The sequence below is a fragment of the Chiloscyllium punctatum genome, chromosome 8, assembly GCF_047496795.1.
Source record: "Chiloscyllium punctatum isolate Juve2018m chromosome 8, sChiPun1.3, whole genome shotgun sequence".
NCBI classification, from domain to species: Eukaryota; Metazoa; Chordata; class Chondrichthyes; order Orectolobiformes; family Hemiscylliidae; genus Chiloscyllium; species Chiloscyllium punctatum.
Genome location: NC_092746.1, coordinates 130,862,138 through 130,886,242, shown reverse-complemented (window position 1 = coordinate 130,886,242; position 24,105 = coordinate 130,862,138). Strand labels below are relative to the sequence as shown.

The 24,105-nt window shown below is 46.0% G+C and overlaps 1 protein-coding gene across 3 annotated transcripts; it reads right to left on the bottom strand.

Moving 5' to 3' along the window:
• Positions 1–5,632: 5,632 nt before the first annotated feature.
• On the bottom strand, positions 5,633–23,994 carry LOC140480923 (uncharacterized). Of its 3 annotated transcripts, XM_072576510.1 has the most exons (4): positions 23,857–23,993; positions 18,977–19,243; positions 16,663–16,761; positions 5,633–9,902 (listed from the first exon to the last, which is right to left on the bottom strand). In XM_072576510.1, the coding sequence occupies exon 4, from the start codon at positions 9,851–9,853 to the stop codon at positions 8,669–8,671; it is 1,185 nt and encodes a 394-aa protein (XP_072432611.1). In that variant the 5' UTR covers positions 9,854–9,902; positions 16,663–16,761; positions 18,977–19,243; positions 23,857–23,993; the 3' UTR covers positions 5,633–8,668. The 3 variants fall into 3 exon arrangements, with proteins under 3 accessions (XP_072432611.1, XP_072432613.1, XP_072432612.1); XM_072576512.1 differs by lacking the exon at positions 16,663–16,761 and having other exon boundaries at positions 23,857–23,994; XM_072576511.1 differs by lacking the exon at positions 18,977–19,243.
• Positions 23,995–24,105: the final 111 nt, after the last annotated feature.

The window sequence follows — 24,105 nt, the reverse complement described above, 5'->3', positions numbered from 1 at the left end:
TGTGCTACGTTCCCCCGAGAATCCATCACCCCCTACATTTTCCAAAACAGCATACCTGTTTGAAATGGGTATATCCACAGAAGACTCCTGCACTAGCTGCCTACCTCTCTTACCCTTCCTGGAGTTAACCCATCTATGTGACTGTATTTGAGACTTAACTGAGATTAGGATTTATCACTGGAGGTGATAAAAGGAGGAAATAATTAACCTGTAATTATTGAAAAGGGTGAAGGATAGATTAGAGCACAAACTAAGAGCAGGTTGGGGGGAGTGGAAGTTGAGTGAGTAAGGTTCCTGACATTGAGAAGCCCCATATGGAGACTGGTAATTAGCGGTGTTCCCACAAGTCTAGTCTTAGATCCTCCGTTTGTAGTGATATGATCTGGAAGGAAATTTGGGTGGTCTGATTCATCCATTTGCAGATGACATGAAGATTGATTCAATTGCTGACAACTGTGAAACGATACAACGCGATATAGATTCATTGGTGACTTGGGCACAGAAAGGGCAGGTGGAGTTTAACCCAGACAAATGTGAGGTGATGCATTTTAGAGGATCAAATTTAGATGTGAATTATATTGTAAATGGCAGAACTCTTGGAACATTAACTCAAGGAGGGATCTGGGCGTGCAGGACCATAGTTTCCTATAAGTGGTAACACAGGTGGCCAAGGTGATGAAGAAGGGCATGCTTGTCTTCATTGACTAGGCATGGAGTACAAGACTTGGCGAACCATGTCATAGCGATAAAAACCCTTATTGGGCTGCGTTTAGAGTATTGTAAGACCATAACACACAGGAGCAGAAATTCGGCCATTCAACCCATCGTGTCTGCTTTGCCATTCAATCATGACTGATATGTTTCTCAACCCCATTCTCCTGCTTTCTCCCCTTAAACCTTTAATCACCGTGACAATCAAGAACCTGTTTATCTCCATCTTAAGTACACACAATGATCTGGCCTCCACAGCCTTCTGTAGGAGTGAACTCTATAGGTTCACCACTCTGTGGCTGAAGAAGTTTCTCCTTCTCTCTGTTCTAAAAGGTCTTCCCTTACTCTCGGTGTATGCTCTCTGCTACCAGTGGAAATATCTTCTCAACATCCACTCTGTCCAGGCCATTCGGTGTTCTGTAAGTTTCAATTAGATCCTCCCCCTTTTCCTGCTAAACTCCATCGAGTATAGGCAGAGTCCTCAAATGTTCCTCATACGTTAAGATTTTCATTCCTGGGACCATTGGAGTAAACCTCCTCTGAACCCGCTCCAGGGCCAGTTACATCCTTCCTGAGATACTGGGCTCAAAACTGCACAGAATACTCCAAATGTGGTCTGACCAGAGCCTTATCGAGCCTCAGATATATATATATATATATATATCCCTGCTTTTATATTCAAATCCTTTCAAAATAAAAGCCATCATAGCATTTGCCTTCTGAACACTGACTCATCCTGCAAGGTTACCTTGTGAAAATCCTGGACTAGAATTCTCAAGTCCCTTTGCATTTCAGATTTCTGAATTTTCTCCCCATTTAGAAAATAGTCCATGCCTCTACTCTTCCGACCAAAGTGCATCACCTCACACTTTCCCACGTTGTATTCCATCTGCTACTTCTTTGCTCACTCTCCTGAACCGTCCAAATCCTTCTGCCGCCTCCTCAATGCTACCTGTCCCTCTATCATTTTATCATTCTGAAGGGAAGAGGGTGACCAGCCCGAAGTCATGGTCCACATAGGTACCAACAACATAAATAGAGAGAGAGATAGGGATGTAAGGCAGGATTTCTCGGAGCGAGGGTGGAAGCTGAGAGTGAGAACAAACAGTTGTTATCTCTGGATTGTTACCCATGCCACATGATACTGAGGCAAAGAACAGGGAGAGATATCAGCTGAACATGTGGCTGCAGGGATGGTGCAGGAGGGAGGGTTTCAGGGTTATAGATAATTGGGGCTCATTCTGGAGATGGTCTTCACTTGAACCAAAGGGGTATTAACACCCTGGGTGGGAGGTTTGCTAGTGCTATTCAGTTGGGTTTAAACTAACTCAGCAGGAAGGTAGGAACCTGTGTTGAAGTTCCAGTACTCAGGAGGATGAGAGTCGGGTAGGCACGGACAGGATTTCACGGTCACAGGAGTGTGCTGGTAGACAGCAAGCTGGTTTGAGGTTTGTCTACTTCAATGCCAGAAGTATCCGGAATAAGATAGGTGAGCTTGCAGCATAGATAGGTACCTGGGACTTCGATGTTGTGGACATTTCAGAGACGTGGATAGATTAAGTCAGGAATGGATGTTGCAGGTTCCAGGGTTTGCATCTTAAGATCAGGGAAGGTGTGGCCTTGTTAATCAAGGATGGTTTAATGGTGGCTGAAAGAACTTTTGCTGAGGACTCCTCTACTGAGGTGGTATGGGCTGACCATTGAAACAGGAGAGGTCACACTGCTGAGAGATTTTTTTAAATAGGCGTCTGCAGAGTTCCAGGGAGGAGGAGGAGAGGATTAGCAAAAGGATTCTGGGCAGGAGAGAAAGGAAGAGGGTGGTCATTATGGGGGACTTTAACTTCCTCAACATTGACTGGAAATGCTATAACTCTAATACCTCGGATGGATCAGTTTTTGTTCAATGTGTGTAGGAGGGTTTCCTGACACAGGTATGTCGAAGGGGAAGGGCCGACAAGAGGGGAGGCCACACTGGATCTGGTACTTGGTAATGATAGGCCTGGTATTTGATTTAGTGATAGGTGAGCACTTTGCAGATAGTGACCATAGTTCGTTTACTTTTAGTTTAGCGATGGAAAGGGATAGGTACATACCACAGGGAAAGAGTTATAGATGGGGAAGGACAATTATAATCTGATTAGGCAAGACCTAGGATGCATCGAATGGGGCAGCAAAATGCAGGGGCTGGAAACAATGAAAATATGGTTTAAGGAACAGATATTGCGTATCTTTGGTAGGTATGTCCCTGTCAGGCAGGGTGGAAGTGATTAGGTAAGGGAACCGTGATTTGCTAAAGAAATTGCATCTCTTGTTAAGCGGCAGAGGGAGACTTATGTGACATTGAGGCATGATGGTTAAGATGAGGTGATGGAGAGTTTCAGATTAGCTAGGAAGGATTTAGAGTTAAGACCAAAGAGGACTCGAGCAGTCTTTAGCAGGTAAAATAAAGGAGAACTCTCAAGTTTTCTATCAGTATGAGAGGAATAAAAGGATGACTAGGGTAGGAATCGGGCCAGTCAAAGACAGAAGTGGGAAGTTATGTGTGGACCCTGTGGAGATCAGAGAGTTGCTAAATGAATATTTCTCATCGGTTTTCACTCATGAAAAGGAGACTGCAGTAGAGGAGAAGACTGAGATATGGGCTATTAGACTAGAAAGGATTGAAGTTAGCAAGTAGGAGGTGTTATCAGTTCTAGAAGGTGTGAAAATAGATAGGTCCACTGGGTCGGATGAGATTTTTCCAAGAATTCTCTGAGAAGCTAGGGAGGAGCTGGTGGAGCCTTTGGCCTTGATCTTTGAGTCGTCATTGTCTACAGGTTTAGCACCACGGACTGGAGGATTGCAACTGTTGTGCCCCTGTTCAAGGAGGGCAGTAGTGGTTAACCAGGTAATTATAGACTAGTGAGCCTTTCGTCTGTTGGAGGAAGTTTTGGAAAATATTACAAGAGAGGATTTGTAATCATCTAGCAGGCAACAATTTGATTGGAAATAGTCAACGTGGATTCATCAAGGGCAGGTAGTGTCTCTCAAACCTCATTAAGGTTTTTGAGAAGGTGACCAACCATGTGGATGAGGGTAGGGCAGTTGACTTGGTGTACATGGACTTTAGCAAATCCTTAAGGTTCCACATGGAAGGCTACGAGAGAAAGTGTGGAGGCATGGGATTGAGGGTTATTTACTAGTTTGGATTAGAAACTGGCTTTCTGAAAGAAGGCAGTGAGTGGTAGTTGGAAAATATTCAGCCTGGAGTCCGGTGACTAGTGGTGTGCCCCAAGGATCTGTTTTGGGACCACTGCTGTTTGTCATTTTTATAAACTACTTAGATGCAGGCAGAGGTGAATGGGTGAGTAAGTTTGCAGATGACACTAAAGTCAGAGTAGAGGACTGTGTGGAAGAGTGTTATAGATTGCAGGGGGACTTGGATAAACTGCAGAATTGGGCAAAGAGATGGCAAATGGAGTTCAATGCAGATAAATGTGAGGTGATACACTTTGGGAAGAATAACAGGAAGGCAGAGGACTGGGTCAATGGAAAGATTCTTGGTCATGTGGATGTCAACCAAACCGGCCATTCACATAACTAATAGCCCAGACCGCTGGAAATCCACAGAGTACCAGCTTGACAAATTGACTAGGTGGTTCACCCCAGTCCATAACCTCTCGCATGAACCCCCAGCATTGATCATCACTGATACCACTGGACAGGACCATCCATAGGGAATATCTGCTTGTCAAGAAGCCAGCCATCTGCCCCAGCTAATGCTCCAACTCCCTGCTCCTGACCTCCGCAATGCACCGGCCCATGGCAGAGGGCAGCATTGTGAATTGCACCCCGCGCCTCCCCCCACCCCCAAATGAACAAGTTTGCCCACAATTCCAGTTTCACTACCATCAGGACAGGAGACCAAACCTACCACCTGAAAACATACAGCGGCACTTATTTTGTCTGCAGCCAGAAGGTATACCCCTGGCTGGGCTGCCAATGTTAGGGACTGGGAGCTGTTTCATCAGGTACGTGGGACCACTCATTGACCATTCCCAGTCCTCTCCCCTCCAGAAGCTTATTACCTGCAGCAAATACACCCTAACTGGCCCAGACAAGGTTCCCTCCCTATTTGTGCCCACGTACCCAACCCTGCGCCTGGACATAGAGGTACATCAGCTGGCTCCCACACCAGAGAAGATGGTGAATGCCACGGCTGATGTGTTTGCCCAGCTGAATGAAAATCGAATGGCCCTGGACTACTTGCTGATTGAAAAAGGGGGCACATGCGCCCTCATTGGCGTAGACTGCTGTACCCACATTTCTGAGACCAGTGAAAATATAACTGACCTGGCGCACCACATCTGATAGGCTGCTGCTGTCCTACATGGACAGGAGTCCCATTGGAACTTGTGGAGCTGGGCAACATCCTGGCTTGGCTCACGGGGCACAGCTCTGCTCCACGGTCTGATACCCCTTATTTCTGTTCTTGTGGGTATTGTAGCCCTGGTCAGGACCTTCTGTATGTGCTGCTCCCGATTGTGTACAGCATCGTTACCCTCCTGCCCCCCCTTCACCAAACGTCGATTCTCCTGCTCGTCGGATGTGTTTTTCTAGCACCACATTTTTCAAACCCCCCCCCCCCCCCCCCACCACCCAGCTAGTACAAGTCTGCTGGAGTGACATCTCCACTCTAATACAGCGCCCACTCTGTCAGATTCAGACACCAACGACTACCTCTCCAACACGAGATTAGAGAGGTGGAGAGGTATATGACACAGCATTTTAGGCAGCTTCCAAGGTGCAGGAAAATTGACATTTTGCAAAAGCCCTTCATATACCTGATGAAGGGCTTTTGCCTGAAACGTCAATTTTCCTGCTCCTCAGATGGTGAGGGGCCTCTTGGTTCGAGTTCGGTCAAAAGAATCGACAAATGTGGTCTATTCAAAAAGCAAGGGTCATTAGTTTATTGAATGAAGGAACCTTGATGCAATTCATTCCAGCAACACAGAGATTGAAGCTTCTGTGTTCTGTGGTGAAGTTGCACAATTACATTCGAAAATTACACATTATATGCTTTTTAAGAAATAGTACAGCCTTAATTACAAGAAAGACCAATCACATATAATAAGGTGACATGATTTACAGCAAGTTAATCCAATGATATTTCTTGGGAAAGGGTTCTTCATTACAAGAAAGGTCCAATCAACCATAATAAGGTGACATGATTGAAGAGAGGCTAATCCAATGGGATTCGATGGTAAAAGATATCTTATTTATGTAAATTGTCATGCCGTATACTGGTTCAAGCTTAGCTCAAATGATCAATTAATGTGTCAGTATTCAGCTTTTGAAAACTCTATTGTCTTCTTATCTTTGAATTTCAGCTTAGTTCTGTAAATCAGCAGTACAGGTTCACGGGCCATTTTATAGTATTCTTTTAAATCAAGAAACCATTTTGAGTAAATAAAAATCTACATAAATTCAAATTGCCTAAATTCAAATTTTAGATCCTCACTGGCAGGTGGGACTAGATTGGATTGGGATATCTGGTCGGCATGGACGGGTGGGACCGAAGGGTCTGTTTCCATGCTGTACATCTCTATGACTCTATCAAGGATAAACAGTGTATTAGACACAGGACACTGTCCGTCCAATGTACCATACAGTATGGTACCACTGCAATCTAGCAATGTGGAGATTCCCAATGGAGCCTTGTCATTTGGCAGTGATAAGTGAATGGGCTTTCCGAACTCTCTCTACTCTCTCAATACTCTCCACAGCATTAACAACTCCGGTCTGCTTTATGATGAATGGGCCCACTCAGACATAATCCCAAATGGAAAGCAGTAAGTCAGTGTCTGAAAATAACAGCTCAGTCAGGCAGTGAGATTCACTGAGGGGAGGGTGGGGACCCTGTGACAGTGTCACTGAGGGGGTGGGGACCCTGTGACAGTGTCACTGAGGGGGTGGGGACCCTGTGACAGTGTCACTGAGGGGAGGGGGTGGGGACCCTGTGACAGTGTCACTGAGGGGGTGGGGACCCTGTGACGGTGTCACTGAGGGGAGGGGGTGGGGACCCTGTGACAGTGTCACTGAGGGGAGGGGGTGGGGACCCTGTGACAGTGTCACTGAGGGGAGGGGGTGGGGACCCTGTGACAGTGTCACTGAGGGGAGGGGGTGGGGACCCTGTGACAGTGTCACTGAGGGGGTGGGGACCCTGTGACGGTGTCACTGAGGGGAGGGGGTGGGGACCCTGTGACAGTGTCACTGAGGGGGTGGGGACCCTGTGACAGTGTCACTGAGGGGAGGGGGTGGGGACCCTGTGACAGTGTCACTGAGGGGGTGGGGACCCTGTGACAGTGTCACTGAGGGGAGGGGGTGGGGACCCTGTGACAGTGTCACTGAGGGGGTGGGGACCCTGTGACAGTGTCACTGAGGGGGTGGGGACCCTGTGACGGTGTCACTGAGGGGAGGGGGTGGGGACCCTGTGACAGTGTCACTGAGGGGAGGGGGTGGGGACCCTGTGACAGTGTCACTGAGGGGGTGGGGACCCTGTGACAGTGTCACTGAGGGGAGGGGGTGGGGACCCTGTGACAGTGTCACTGAGGGGGTGGGGACCCTGTGACGGTGTCACTGAGGGGAGGGGGTGGGGACCCTGTGACAGTGTCACTGAGGGGGTGGGGACCCTGTGACGGTGTCACTGAGGGGAGGGGGTGGGGACCCTGTGACAGTGTCACTGAGGGGGTGGGGGTGGGGACCCTGTGACAGTGTCACTGAGGGGAGGGGGTGGGGACCCTGTGACAGTGTCACTGAGGGGGTGGGGGTGGGGACCCTGTAACAGTGTCACTGAGGGGAGGGGGTGGGGACCCTGTGACAGTGTCACTGAGGGGAGGGGGTGGGGACCCTGTGACAGTGTCACTGAGGGGAGGGTGGGGACCCTGTGACAGTGTCACTGAGGGGAGGGGGTGGGGACCCTGTTCCCCAAATGTAGGTCAATTGCAAACCAAAATGATGGTTCATTTGTGGAGCCCGGCCAGAGCCAATGCCATGGCATTGTGGGTGTTCCAGATACTCAGGGTGAGGGTGAGGGAGGAAGAAGTGTGGAAGGGCGGTAGTGATCGGGGAGTCACTTGTGAGGGCATTTCAAAGCCGTGATGTATCGATGTGTTGCCTCCTGGGTGTCAGACCCTGATTTGTCATGGAATAACTGAAAGGCACTGGGAGGGGGAACAGTGATCAGCTGGAATTTATGGTCCATATTGGGACCAGTGATCAGAGGGAGAAAGAGAAATGAGGTCCTGCAAGTAGACAGAGGGAGTTAGGTTGGAAATTGAAAGGCAGACCTTTAAAGATAGCAACCTCTGGGTGTTTCTTCGTGTCATGGAGTAGAGAGTATGAGAATGGAAGGGTAGAGTAGATCAATGTGTCACTGGAGAGATGGTGCAGGAAACCAAGCTTTCAATTCTAGAGACGGTGGGCCCTGTCTAAGTTGGATGGGTTCGATCTGAACAGACACAGGAGCATGCTCCTTGTAGGAGTATGATGTCAGAGCTGTAACTGAGACTTGTCTGAAAGATTGCCATGACTAGCAGCATCACATTATTGGGCATTCAGGTGAGATCGAGAGAGGGATGGAAGAGAAAAGAGGTTTCACTATATTGATCAAAGAATCAATTATCACAGTGAGGAGGGAACGCCATCTTGGAGAGATCATCAAATGAATATAGCTTTTTACCAATTACACAAAAGGACAAAAGAGACAAACTTGCTGTTGGGTGTATCATAGTCAGGGAGAGATAAGTGGTCAAATACGTAATCAAACTTCAGAGAATTGATTGAAGATTTCATTACTTTCTTGTGGAATAGATGCTGATCAATGATAGAGTAATGTATCCAAAAATCAAAACCTCATCCCCTGAAGCACAGCAGCATCAACTCAGGGGAGGAGGAACTGGAAAACTCAGGAGGATCTTTATGTGGAATGGACACACAGGGTGACACCTGAGTAATTTTCCCAGAAATGACAACTTGCAGGAAAGTTACTGTGGTTCCACAGACCCTTGAAGCGTCTCACTACATGGACAACATACCCAGAGGGAAGGTTATTGTTCACATGTTCTGCAACTTTTCTTGCATCAGACCAGCCATCTTTCCCCTCCATTAACTGCTTTATGGAACTTTCATTAATTGGTTTTGGATCAATTGCATAGGAGACAACAGCATTAACCCCATTGCGTCTGAAAAAGTGAAAATAATTGGGGCCAATGACACAGTGATTGTCGAAGCCACTGACAGAGTTATAGACCCGTACAGACCATTTAACCCAGTCATATTTCTTTGATAAACCATTGAGAATGTAACTTACACATTCACAGTTATTTCTTCCACCCTTTTCAATTATCATTTTCTCAACATCTATTTCTGCCTGCTCAGCAAACTCATTGATGCACTTATCTATCATGGATTTCATTTTATTCTCTACTTTGCCCATTTTCTCATTCCACTCTCTCTTTAATGCCTCTACATCGGTCCCAGTGATAGCAGAGTGACCCACCAGGGCAATCAGGCCAATACAGAAGAGCTCTTTGAGGCGGCAGCAGAGCCCCTCCATCAGACTCCGGTTCCTCTGGTCATATTGCATGGCAGTTTCCAGAATGGGTTTGCCAAAGATGGCAGAATACCCCATCACTGCATCATAGAGAGTGTGAAGGTTCTGGTCACCTTTAGTCTCATTGAAGTGTGTGAGGAATTCTTCTTTCTCCTTCTCCCGGTATTCCGGATTTGCGTTCAGGATGTCCATGTACTTCCTGAATTGGTTTTTCAGATTCTCCTCAACGGGGAAGTACTGATTATTAACTGTACTTTGTTCGATAGCCTGAAGCACTTGCTGAATCTGATCTGAAATGATATCCAGCTGGTTCCTGACTATCTGGAACTGCTCCTTCATATATCTCAGCTCCTCACTCTCCACATTACCCATAGCAAGTTTAACAATTGCTGCTGCTACCCCAAAGATGGCTCCTACTGCTCCAGCAGCAGAGGCGAGTTTTCCTAAACTCTCAACAACTGACATCGCATTTCTCACTGCAACCACTGCAGTTGCAACCTCGGTGCTGGCTTTTGCCAGTTGCAGGGAATCTACTGCTGTTCCTGCCATACTGATGGGCTGAGCACTGTGTTCGGATGGTCGTTTCCTTCAGTTGTCTCTGAAAAAAAGGATAAAAGTTATTTATGACTCCACAATGTATCAGGGAGAGTGAAGACCTTAAGAACTGGGAGCACATGTAGGCCATTCAGCCCCTTGAATCTGCTCCACCTTTGAAATGATCACAGCTGATTTCATTCTCAGCCTCAACTTCACTTCCCTGCCTGCTCTCCATAACCATACAACCCAATAATAAATAAACATTTATCTGTCTCCTCCTTAAATTTACTAATGTCCCAGCATCCACCGTACTCAGTGGGGCGGGGGGGGGGAGCGGGGGGGTGGGGGTGGGGGGGGAGGGAATTCCACAGAATCATGACCCTTTGAGCAAAGTAATTCCTCCCTACCTCTGTTTAAATCTGCTACCCCTTATCCTAAAGCTATCACCTCACATTCTAGATAGCCATGTGAGGAAATATCCTCTCTGTATCGACTTTGTCAATCCCCTTTAGCAGCTTATAGATTCAGTGAGATCGCCTCTCATTCTTCTAAACTCCAGAGAGAACGGGCCTAAACTGCTCAATCTCTGCATGTCTGGAAACCCCTGATGCCTGGAATCAATCTAGTGACCCTTCTCTGAACTGCCTCCAATGTTCCTCAAATAAAGGAGGAACTCTCCACAATGGTTCAGGTGCAGTCTCACTAATACCTTGTACAATTGCAGCAACACTCCCCTACTTACACACTCCATCCCTTTAACAATACATGGCAACATTCCATTAGCCTTCCTTATTACCTGCTCAAGCTGAATCCTAGTTTTCTATGATTGATGCAAAAGGACACCCAAATCCCTCTGCACTGAAGCTCTCTTCAGGAATTCCTGAAGAAGGGCTTATGCTCGAAACATCGATTCTCCTGCTCTTTGGATGCTGCGCTTTTCCAGCAACACATTTTTCAGCTCTGAGCTCCAGCATCTGCAGTCCTCACTTTCTCCTAGCTCTCTGAGGAGACCACTCAGCCCCTTGACCCTGCTGTGCCGTTCAATAGGATCATAGCTGATCCAACGTTCCTGCACTTTCCCTGTAACCCTTCATTCCCAAAAAAAAATCTATCTACCTCAGTCTTAAATATACACTGCTGCTGCAGCTTTCTGTGGCAAGGAGTTCCAAAGACCCAGAACTCTCCGAGAGGAAATTCCTTCTCATGTCTTAAATTAGTGCCCATTTTTTTCTAAAACAGTGTCCTCTGGTTCTGGACTCTCGCATGAGAGAAACATCCTCTCAGATTTGACAGAGGAAAAAGTGCTGGATGTCTTGAATCGCATAAATGTGGATAGATGCTCAAGGCCTGATCAGGTGTACGCGAGAACTCTGTGGAAAGCTAGAGAAGTGATTGCTGGGCCTCTTACTGAGATATTTGTATCATCAATAGTCACAGGTGAGGTGCCAGAAGACTGGAGGCTGGCTAATGTGGTGCCACTGTTTAAGAAGGGTGGTAAGGACAAGCCAGGAAACTATAGACCAGTGAGCCTGACCTCGGTGGTGGGCAAGTTGTTGGAGGGAATCCTGAGGGACAGGATGTACATGTATTTGGCAAGGCAAGGCCTGATTCGGGATAGTCAACATGGCTTTGTGTGTGGAAATCATGTCTCACAAACTTGATTGAGTTTCTTGAAGAAATAACAAAGAGGATTGATGAGGGCAGAGGGATAGATGTGATCTATATGGACTTCAGTCAGGCATTTGACAAGGTCCCCATGGGTTCGCAAAGTTAGACCTCATGGAATACAGGGAGAACTAGCCATTTGGACACAGAATTGGCTCAAAGGTAGATGACAGAAGATTGTGGTGGAGGGTTGTTTTTCAGACTGGAGGCCTGTGACCAGTGGAGTGTCACAAAAATCGGTGCTGGGCCCTCTACTTTTCATCATTTATGTAAATGATTTGGATGTGAGCATAAGAGGTACAGTTAGTAAGTTTACAAATGACACCAAAATTCGAGGTGTAGTGGACAACGAAGAGGGTTACCTCAGATTACAACAGATCTGGACCAGATGGGCCAATGGGCTGAGAAGTGGCAGATGGAGTTTAATTCAGATAAATGTGAGGTGCTGCATTTTGGGAAAGCAAATCTTATCAGGACTTATACACTTAAAGGTAAAGTCCAAGGGAGTGTTGCTGAACAAAGAGACCTTGGAGTGTAGGTTCATATCTCCTTGAAAGTGGCGTCGCAGGTAGATAGGATAGTGAAGAAGGCGTTTGGTATGCTTTCCTTTATTGGTCAGAGTATTGAGTACAGGAGTTGGGAGGTCATGTTGCGGCAGTACAGGACATTGGTTAGGCCACTGTTGGAATATTGGGAGCAATTCTGGTCTCCTTCCTACCGGAAAGATGTTGTGAAACCTGAAAAGGTTCTGAAAAGATTTACACGGATGTTGCCAGGGTTGGAGGATTTGAGCTACAGCGAGAGGTTGAACAGGCTGGGGCTGTTTTCCCTGGAGCATCGGAGGCTGAGGGGTGACCTTATAAAGGTTTATAAAGTCATGAGGCGCATGGATCGGAAAAATAGACAAAGTCTTTTCCCAGGGCTGGGGGAGTCCAAAGCTCGGGGGCAGAGGTTTAGGGTGAGATGGGAAAGATATAAAAGAGACCGAAGGAGTAACTTTTTCACTCCGAGGGGGGTACGTGTATGGAATGAGCTGCCAGAGGATGTGGTGGAGTCTGGTACAATTGCAATGTTTAAAAGGAAACTGGATGGGTATATGAATAGGAAGGGTTTGGAGGGACATGGGCCGGGTGCTGGCAGGTGGGACTAGATTGGGTTGGGATATCTGGACGGCATGGACGGGCTGGACCAAAAGATGCGTTTCCGTGCTGTACATCTGAGTCTGCTTCCCGTTTTGAATATTGAAGTAACATTAGCCATCTATGTTTTTCTAAATACTCTCTTAGAATAGATTCTAATGTTTTTCCAATAACATTTCCCAAACCAATTGGCCTCGAGTTAGTTATATTTTGTCTCCTTTCCTTTTGAAGTAAATGTGTTACTGTTGTTTATTTGTCAAAGTAAGGTGGACTGGCAGGAGAAAGTGAGGATTGCAGATGCTGAAGATCAGAGTCGAGAGTGGAATGCTGGAAAAGCACAGCCGGTCAGGCAGCATCCGAGGGGCAAAAGCCCTTCATCAGGAATGAGGCTGGGAGCCTCGGGGCTGGAGGGATAAATGGGAGAAGGGTGGGGCTGGGGAGAAAGTAGCTGAAAGTGCAACAGGTGATGGAGGTGGGGCTAAAGGTGATATGTTGGAGAGGAGGGTGGAGCAGATAGGTGGAAGGAAGACTGACAGGTGGGACAGGTCATGAGGACAGTGCTGAGCTGGAAAGTTGGAACGAGGGTAAGGTGGGGGAAGGGGAAATGAGGAAACTGGTAAAGTCCACAATGATGCACTGGGATTGAAAGGTTCAGAGACAAAAGATGAGGCGTTCTTCCTCCAGGCATCGGTTGATGAGGCAGTGGCGATGGAGGAGGCCCAGGACCTGTATATCCTTGGCAGAGTGGGAGGGGGAGCTGAAGTGTTCGGCCTCTGGGCAGTGGTGTTGATTGGTGTGGGTGTCCCGGAGATGTTCTCTGAAGCGCTCTGCAAGAAGACGCTCAGTCTCCCCGATGTAGAGGAGACTGCATTGGGAGCAACGGATACAATAAATGATATTGGTGGGTGCACAGGCGAAACTTTGATGGATGTGGAAGACTTCTTTGGGGCCTTGGATGGGGGTGAGGGTTGAGGTGTGGGTACAAATTTTGCAATTCCTGAGGTGACGGGGAAAGTGCCAGGATGGGAGGGTGGGTTTTAGGGGGCATGGACCTGACCAGGTAGTCACAGAGGGAACTGTCTTTGCAGAAAGTGGTTAGGGGTGGGGAGGGAAATATATCCCAGCTGGTGGGGTCCGCTTGTAGGTGGCGGAAATGTTGGCGGATGATGTGGTTTATGCAGAGGTTGGTGGGGTGGAAGGTGAGGACCAAGGGGTTCTGTACTTGTTGTAGTTGGAGGGGTGGGGTTCAAGAGCAGAGGTGTGGGACATGGATGAGATCCTTTGGAGGGCATCTTCAACTACGTGGGAAGAGAAATTGTGGTCTTTAAAGATGGAGGCTATCTGGTGTGTTCTGTGGTGGAACTTGTCCTCCTGGGAGCAGATGTGGCAGAGTCAGAGGAATTGGGAATACCGGATAGCATTTTTGCACGAGGAAGGGTGTGGGGAGGTGTAATCCAGGTTGCTATGGGTGTCAGTGGATTTGTAAAAAAAATGTCGGTGTTGAGTTGGTCATCGTTGATGGAGATGCAGAGGTCCGGGAAGGGGAGGGAGGTGTCAGAGATAGTCCAGGTGAATTTAAGGTCAGGGTGGAATGTATTGGTGAAGTTGATGAACTGTTCAACCTCTTCATGGGAGCACGAGATGGCGCCAATGCAGCCATCAATGTAGCGGAGGATGAGGTGGGGAGTGGTGCTGGTGTAACGACAGAAGATGGACTGTTTGACATAACCAACAAAGAGGCAGGCATAGCTGGGGCCCATCTGGGTTCCCATGGCCACCCCCTGGATTTGGAGGAAATGGAAGGAGTTAAAGAAAAAGTTATTAAAGGTTTGGAGAAATGGAGGAGAGTATTGGTGGAGGGGGACTGGATGGGTCTGTTGGAGATGAAGAAGCTGAGGGCCTGGAGGCCATCCTTGTGGAGTATGGATGTGTATAAGGACTGCACATCCATAGTGAAGATAAAGTGCTGGGGACCAGGGAACCGAGAGTTACTGAAGAAATGGAGGATGTGGTTGATGTCACGGATGTAGGTGAGAAGTGCCTGAACTAAAGGACAGAGGATGGAGTCGAAGTGGGATGAGATGAGTTCTGAGGGGTAGAAACATGCAAAGACAATGGGTCAGCCGGGGTAGTTGGACTTGTAGATCTTGGGGTACCGGTAGAACTGGGCAGTGCGGGGGGGGTGAACTATGTGTTTGGAGGCAATGGAGGGAAAATCACCGGAGGTGATGAGTGCTCAGATAGTGTGAGTGATTTTGGTCTGATGGGTCACGGTGGGGTCGCAGTCAAGGGGGAATTAGGACGTGGTGTCGAAGAGTTGCCGTTCAGCCTCTGCAACATAGAGGTCCAGTCTCCAGACTGCCACTGCCTTGCCTTCTTTCAGAGAGAGAGAGAGAGAGAGAGAGAGAGAGAGAGAGTTCAGAAGCAATTTACCAGGATGTTGCTGGGAAGTGAGGGCTTGCGTTACCAGGAGAGGCTGGATAGGCAGGAGCTGCTTTCACTGGGGCAAAGGTGACTTGAGAGGTGACTTTATACAGGTTTATAAAATAATGAGGGGTCATAGATAAAGTGAATGGCAGATATCTTTTCTGTCGAGTGGGAAATTTCAAGACCAGGCGGCATATTTTTAAGGTGAGAGAAGAAAGGTATAAAAAGGATATTGGGGCAATTTATTTTAGACTCCGTGTAGTTCACATGTGGAATGAACTTCCAGAGGAAGTGGTGGATGCGGGTACAGTTACAACATTTAAAAGATATTTGGATAAATGCATGAGTAAGAAATGTTTGCAGTCAAAGGCCTCTTGCTATTCTTGCTGAGTTAAAGAAGAAAGAACAAAGAAAATTTACAGCCCAGGAGCTGGCCCTTCGGCCCTCCAGGCCTGAGCTGATCCAAGTCCACTGTCTAAACCTGTCGCCCAATCCCTAAGCATCTGTATCCCTCTGCTCCCCACCTACTCAGGCATCTGTCCAGACTCACCTTAAATGAATCTACCGTGCCTGCCTCTCCCACCTCGACTGGCAACGCGTTCAAGGCATTCACCACCCTCTGTGTGAAGTATTTGCCACGTATATCTCCCTTTAAACTGTTCACCTCTCACCTTGAACGCGTGACCTCTTGTTATTGAATCCCTCACCCTGGGAAACAGCTTATCTCAATCCACCCTGTCTATACCCTTGATGATTTTGTAAACCTCAATCAGGTTCTCCTTCAATCTCCTTTTTTCTAATGAAAACAATCCTAACCTATTAAATCTCTCTTCATCGCTAGCACCTTCCATACCAGGCAACATCCTTGTAAACCTTCTCTGCACCTTTTCCAAAGCGTCCACATCCTTTTGGTAATGTGGTGACCAGAACTGTACACAGTATTCTAAATGTGGCCAAACCAAAGTCTTGTACAACTTTAACATGACCTGCCAGCTCTTATACTCAATACCCCGTCCGATGAAGACAAGCATACCATATACCTTCTTGACCACTCTATCCACCTGTGCAGCAACCTTCAGGGTACAATGGGCCTGCACTCCCAAATCTCTCTGCTCATCAACTTTTCCCACGGCTCTTCCGTTTACTATATAATTCACTCCAGATTTAGACTTCCCAAAATGCATCACCTCACATTTGCCACTTCTCCACCCAACTCTCCAGTCTATCTATATCCTCCTGTATTCTCTGACAGTCCCCTATGCTTTCTGCTACTCCACCAATCTACGTGCCATCTACAAACTTGCTGATCAGACCAACAGTGCCCTCTTCCAGATCATTGATGTATATTACAAACAACAGAGGTCCCAGCACTTGAGCCGTGTGGAACACCACTGGTCACCTTTCTCCATTTCGAGAAACATTAATCCAGATAAGGTTCTGGGAACCTGGATTGAGTCCTGCCATGGAAGATGGAGGAATTTGAATTCAATAAAAAACAAATCAGGGATTAAGTGTCTAATGATCATGAATTATTTGTCAAAAAAGCCCTCCTGGTTCAGTCATGTCCTTTAGGGAAGGAAACTGGCCTACCTGTGACTCCAGACCCACACCAATGTGGTTGACTGCTCACTGTCCTCTGGGCAGTAAGGGATGGCAGTAAATGCTGGTCTAGCCAGAGACACCCACACCCTGAGAATGAAGAAAGAGAAAAACACTTTATCTGTGAACAGGCCCTCACCGGGAGTAGAAACTGAACATGGAGCCACTGTGTTTCAGACAGGCCCAAGGAGGTTGGGACTGCGTGCAACAAGATTCATTCCTGAACATGTGCAGAGGGAAGAGGGGCGTGCCTGACAGAGAGGAGGGGGGTTGTGCAGATGGGAGAGGCATAGAGTGGGGAGGGCTGGGGTACAGAGGGAAGGGGAGGGGGTGAAGAGATCAGAACAGGGCTGGTGAGAGAGACACAGACCACAGAGCAAGGCAGTCTCCCGATAAAATCAATCCTTTCAAAGTGAGGAGTCAAATTTCACATCACTGGGTGATTAAGAGAAACACACACATTCTTACAGTTGTTCTGGAAACGGTGGCTATGTAATTGCAGTAATGATGTGGTCACATGGAGGTGGCTTTCCCCAGTCTGATGGTGACAGGACAGAGGACTGAGAATCAAACCATAATCAAACATCCCAAGGTGCTGACCATTTCAAAACAAAGTACAACACTGAGCCTCATGGGGACAGAACAGGTCGGTCAAAGGCTCAGCAGCTTCAGTCTTCATAACATTTAATGTTTACGCTCCCCAGTCCGGGATATCCGAGAAGCTGTTTGATCATTTCACAACGGTGCAGGGTTGGAGAGGGCTGGTGGAGAGGTAGAGCTGGATGGCATCAGTGTAGAGTGACAAATAGCAGCCTACTTTGGGATGGTGATGTCAAGGAGCAGCCTGGAGGTGAGGGATAAGAGAGGGCCGAATAGGCTGGGGCTGTTTTCCCTGGTGCGCAGAGGCTAAGGAGTAACCTTATAGAGGTTTATCAAATCATGAGGGGCATGGATAGGGTAAGTAGACAAGGTCTTTTCCCCCGGGGTGGGGGAGACCAGAACTAGAGGGCGTAGGTTTACGGTGAGAGGGGAGAGATTTAAAATGGACCTCAGGGGCAACTTTTCACACAGAGGGTGGTACGTGAATGGAATGAGCTGCCAGAGGATTTGGTGGAGGCTTGTATAATTGCAACATTTAAGAGGCATTTGGATGGGTATATGATTAGGAAGGGTTTGGAGGGATATGGGCTGGGTGCTGGCAGGTGGGACTAGATTAGTTTAGGATATTTGGACAGCATGGATGGGTTGGACTGAAGGGTCTGTTTCTGTGCTGTACATCTCTAATACTCTATGAGGGACATGGGTAGATCAAGAGGGAACATCAGAGAGAAGAGTCTGGGAGCTTGATATTTTCCAGACCCATTGTCTGTCTCCAGAATCATAGACTCATCGAATCCCTACAGTGTGGAAAGAGACCATTCAGCCCATTGAGTCTGCCCTGAGCTTCTGAAGGGCATCCCAACCAGAGACCTAATCAGTTCCATAGCAATTCTTCAAGACTTGCAAAGAATTTCCAGTATGCTTGAAGTCAATGAAGTTTCAAAATCAAGGAACATGTTTGAGTAAAGAAACAATCAACAATCCTATTTCAGATACAGCAGCTAATGGCAAAGCTATAAGTACATTGATTAAACTGGAAAAGAGAAAGAATACACAGATGAATAAAGCACCAGTGCTGAGGGACAGGTTACAGCATGTGGCCCAAATAAGGGTTCGCTATATAAATGCACAGAGTGTAAGGAATAAAATAAATGAGCTGCAGGCACAAATTCAAATTGGAGATTATGAGATAGTAGCGATTACTGAGACGTGGCTGCAGGATGGTTGGGATTGGGAACTAGGTAAACAAAGTTACAAGGTTTTCAGATTTACTTGCATACTGACTGATAATGAGATGTATTTGAGCACGGGCTGTGATTTAACTTGAACTGAATCGAATTAGGTTTCTTGTCACATGTATTCACATGTGTACAGTGAAACATTTACAAGTCAACACTTACAATGGCATTTTTGGTACAAAGATACCTAGGTACAGATTCTTCAGTACAAATTCTTCAGGAAAAAAGATTCAAAAATAAAGAAATAAAATGTCTAGCATTACAGACTTTCAAAAGTACTAAATCATACCAATAAATCAGAAAAATAAAGAGATGAAAAGTTCAGATTATTATCATTGAAACAGATGCTGTATATTGTTTTTATTCCTCTATTTCCTAAGTAACCTCACGGTTCTTAAATTATTACATTCTTACACTGGATTAAAATCTGCTTCGGCAGCACTAGATGGTAAAGACGATTGTATTACCCTGGTTGTAGCTGGCTGAGCTAAGGTCAATGTTGATGTTCTCTCTCCCAACGTTCCTTCTTCATGGACTGATGTTGTCTCTGGAGTGTTAGCTCCTCTGGGCCAAGTCTCCCTTTTATATACAGTTCAAAAACTCCCAAATGCTCAGGCTCACTGTCATTTACTTTGTCAGCAGGTAACTGACATGTCAATTCCTCCAATGTAGTTCGGGCAGTTTGATACAGCAATGTCATTTACATATTTTAGTTCCTCCATGTAAATTCGTTTCTGTTTCAGGAAAAGGTGTAATGTAAAGCAGTATCAGATATTGTAATTTTCTGATTGATTGAGCCAATCTGAGGAGCTGGGCTGATTCATAAACAGTTCATCTGAAACTCTGAGCTATTGTTTCATCTGAAACCTTGCATCCATCAGCATTCATTCATTCCAGTCAATCATGGAAATAGCTTGCATACCTGTCTTGCCTGATACAATCTCAGAGGTCACAAGGCACCAGGTTGTAGTCCAACACATTTATTTGAAATTACAGGCTTCATCAGGTGAAGTGCAGGGAGGCACATCGGCACAGAATGTCCAGGCATAGAGATCACAAGGTCATACAAATGGTGTGAGGAGTGTCGATAGGCTGGGTAATAAGTCTCTGCAGGTGATCAAGAGTGTCAGACGGTGTGAGTAAAGTGCCAACATGCCAAGGATCTCACCAAAGTAAGAAGTAATCCAAAACTGTACAAACTAATGAAGGTGGAGAGATCATAGCAAGTTATCACATGATGGTGTCAAAACAGGGCAATAAGGAAGACTTCACAAATACAAAACTGTACAGTGGGGTTACAAATAGCACAACATGAACCCATGCTCACAGTTGAGGCTGTCTTCATGGGTATGGAGTTTGGCTATCAGTTTCTGCTTGGCGATTCTGTGTAGTTGTGTATCTCGAAGGCTGCCTTGGAGGACACTTACCCGAAGATTAATTAGGTAGGAGCTGGAAAATGTGGATTGGACACAGCTATTTGAAGGGGAGTCCACATTTGAGATGTGGGAAGCTTTCAAAGATAGGTTAAAGATAGTGCAAGATAGGCATGTCCCGTTGAAGACAAAGGATAGGAAAGGCAAGATTCATGAACCGTGGATGACAGGAGAAATCGTACGACTAGCCAAGAGGAAAAGGGAAGTGTACATAATGTCCAGGCAGCTAAGAACAGAATGGGCTCTGGAGGAATATTGGGTGAGTAGGACCAGCCTTAAACGAGGAATCAAGCGGCTGAAAGGGGTCATGAAATAGCTTTAGTGAGCAGAATGAAGGAGAATCCCAAAGCCTTGTATTCTTATATAAGAAGCAAGAGGGTATCTAGAGAAAGGATTGGTCCACTAAAGGAAAATGAAGGAAGGCTGTGTGTCGAACCTGAGAAAAAAGGTGAGATTCTGAATGGTTCCTTTGGATCAGTGTTCACTAAGAGAGGGACATGATGAATGTTGAGATTAGAGATGTTGATTAGTCTGGATCACGTTGACATAAGTAGGGACGATATGCTGGGTATGCTAAAGGTTATTAAGGTGGACAATTCTTCAGGATCGGATGGGATCTATCCCAAGTTGCTGAGGGAGGCGAGAGAGGAAATATCTGGGGCCCTGACCGATATCTTTGTAGCATCCTTAAACACAGGTGAGGTGCCAGAGGACTAGAAGGTTGCTCATGTTGTCCCCATGTACAAGAAGGGTAGGGGGATATTCCGGGTAACTACAGATCAGTGAGCCTGACGTCAGTGGTGAGAAAGTTGCTGGAGAAGGTACTGAGGGATAAAATCTATTTATATTTGGAAAAGAATGGGATTATCAGTGGTAGGCAACATGGTTTTGTGCAGGGAGATCGTGGCTTACCAACTTAATAGAGTTCTTTGAGAAAGTGACCAAGTTGATAGATGAAAGAAGGGCTGTTGATGTCATATACATGGACTTTAGTAAGGTGTTTGATAAGGTTCCTCATGGTAAACTAATAGAGAAAGTGAAGTCACATGGTGTGCAGGATGTTCTCGCGAGGTGGGTAAAGAACTGGTTGAGCAACAGGAGACAGAGAGTAGTAGTTGAAGGGAGTTTCTCAAAATGGAGAAAGGTGACCAGTGGTGTCCCACAGGGGTCAGTGTTGGAGCCACTGTTGTTTGTGATAGACATCAATGATCTGGAAGAGGGCATTGTTGGTCTGGTCAACAAGTTTGTAAACGGCACGTAGATTGGTGGAGTAGCAGAAAGCATAGGGGACTGTCAGAGAATACAGGAGGATATAGATAGACTGAAGAGTTGGGCGGAAAAGTGGCAGATGGAGTTCAATCCAGGCAAATGTGAGGTTTATGAAGTTTGGGAAGTCTAATTCTAGAGAAAGCTATACAGTAAATAGAAGATCCTTGGGAGAAGTTGATGAACAGAGAGATCCGCGGGTTCAGGTCCATTGTACCCTGAAGGTTGCTGCACAGGTGGATAGAGTGGTCAAGATGGCATACAGTATGCTTGTCTTCATCGGACGGGGTATTGAGTATAAGAGCTGGCAGGTCATGTTAAAATTGTACAAGACCTTGAGAATACGGTGTACAGTTCTGGTCGCCACATTACCAAAAGGATGTGGACGCTTTAGAGAGGGTGCGGAGAAAGTTTACGAGGATGTTGCCTGGTATGGAAGGTGCCAGCTATTAACAGAGGTTGGGTAGGTTAGGTTCTTTTTCAGTAGAAAAAAGGAGATTGTAGGGGGGACCTGATTGAGGTTTACAAAATCATGAAGGGTATAGGCAGGGTGGATAGAGACAAGCTTTTTCCCAGGGTGAAGGATTCAATAACGAGAGGTCACACTTTCAAGGTGAGAGGTGAAAAGCCCAAGGGAGGTATACGTGGTAAGTACTATATACAGAGGGTGGTGGGCACCTGGAACGCGTTGCCAGCAGAGGTAGCAGAAATGGGCATGGTAGATTCATTTAAGATGCATCTGAATAGACGCATGATTAGGTGGGGAGCAGAGAGATACAGATGCTTAAAAATTTGGCGACAGGTTTAGACAGTGGATTTGGATCAGCTCAGGCTTGGAGGGCCGAAGGGCCAGTTCCTGGGCTGTAAATGTTCTTTGTTCTCTTTGTTCTTCTTTGACCCTCTGCCTGTTCAGAGTTTTCCTGCACCATTACATCAAGCAGGGTATTCACTAACTGAACCTCAACTCCTTCACCTTTCTATCTACTCTTTGCTTCTCCACAACGTGGGGTCTCACTCCCACCTTGTCAAACCATTCCCAAGAACAAACTGAATTCTTGGAACTGACACTCTGTCAATCACTCTCACTGTTACTTCCCCAGTCTTGAGTTGGCACCCCAATCTGATCCTACATAGGGGAAACAAAATTTCTGTCCATCTATCCCTCAAATTACCACACTCTCGGGCACATCAAAGAAAGTGTGCATGTTCTCAGATCTCTCACAATCAACGACTTGTTAGATCCTGTATCTCTCAAAATTATAACTTCTTGTCTTTCTTCCTGTGTTCTTTCTGAGTTAACTTTACCCAGAGGCGAATTCTTTGCAGAGATCAGATACTAACTCCATGCTCAGCCCTTGCCTGGGCTGCAGCTCTTCGACTCTTCTTGGTGTTTCCTTCACTAGCTTCACAAATACTTAGGTTCCTTGACCACATCTTTTCCCACAGTATCTTTCTTTAATGCCCAGTGCTGTGACTTAACATGTCCTACTTTGCCACAGTGGAAACACCTGGGGCCGTTCACCTCCTTTCCACCCTCTTAGGCTTCTTTTTTAACCTGTGGTCAATTCTTACCAGTGCTCTCTACTGTTGGTTTAGGAGTAGAGGATCACCCCTTCTCCCAACTGCTTATGCTCACAGGATGAAAGTCTGGCCGGAAGCTTGTCTTATGCACCAGGGCATATTCATCTGCTCATTCTGCTGCCCTTCTCACTTCCTGAACTTTCTGTTCCTCCGTGTGAATTCTTATCATCTCTGGAAGTGAGTTTTTAAACTCCTCCAGCAGAATAATCTCTCATCGAGCCTCAAATGTCTTATCTATTTTTCAAACACACACCCATCTATCACAATGAATATATTTAATTCTTTCCAACTCATCATACGTCTGACCTGGTTCCTTATTTGTGTTTCCGAACCGCTGTCTATATGCTTCTGGTAACAACTTGTAAGCACTTAGAATAGTGTATTTAACCTCTTCTTAATCTCTTGATCCTTCATCCAACAGCACTGCAAATACTGCACTAGCTCTGCCTACCAATTTAGTCTGAACTAGCATTACCTATAAGTCCTCGGACCACTCCATCTGCCAAGCCAATTTTTCAAATGAAATAAAGAAGGCTTCAACATCTTCTTTATCAAAATATGGCAGAGTTTTGTCATATTTGTATACATCACTACCTTCTCTTTTAATCTCCATCCTGTTAACTTGACTTTGCTAAGTCACAATTTCTCAAGTTCAAATTCTCTCTCTCTTTCTCTTCTCTCTTTCTTTGCTTAACTAAGAACCTTCTCTCTATCTTTTTTCCTTTCTCTCTTTCTCTTTCTCTCTCCCTTTGTTTGTCTTCTAACTCCATTTTCCTCGATTGTAATTTAAGTTTTCTACCTCTACTGCATTTGTCTGTTTCTCTGACACACCGAAGTGCTTGAGTAATTCTCTTTCCATTTCTGCTTTATTTTTGTCCTAAGTTAAACTCAAATTTAGCATATTTGCTCATTCTAAAAGTATGGCCTTTTTCTTTCCTTCTTAACTGACTTGGCCAATTTGAGAATCATCTTCAAATCCCAGAACCTATTCAGCAATTTTAAGAGACCTTTCTCGCACTTTTAATTTAATCAACAACAAGTCACCGAAATTAAACAAATTGTCTCACCTATGTTTTATCTTGGACACGAACCTGCAGGTGCTTAAATCTGCTGATATCCGCCAAATATATTCAAATCTAAACCAGTTCAAATTGCACATCCAAGACCCAAACTGTTTAAATTGTGTACAAAAGCTCCCTAAGTTGTTCAAGTTCCAGCAACCAGCCTCCAAAATGTTATGACACAGGGTAAACTTCCTGCTTAAGTTAAACTAGCAACACAGAACAGATTCAATCTGTGCAGTTATCTGTAAAAAT

Coding starts and splice junctions, on each gene's coding strand:
- LOC140480923 (XM_072576512.1), bottom strand. CDS start 9,853: ATGGCAGGAACAGCAGTAGATTCCCTGCAACTGGCAAAAGCCAGCACC.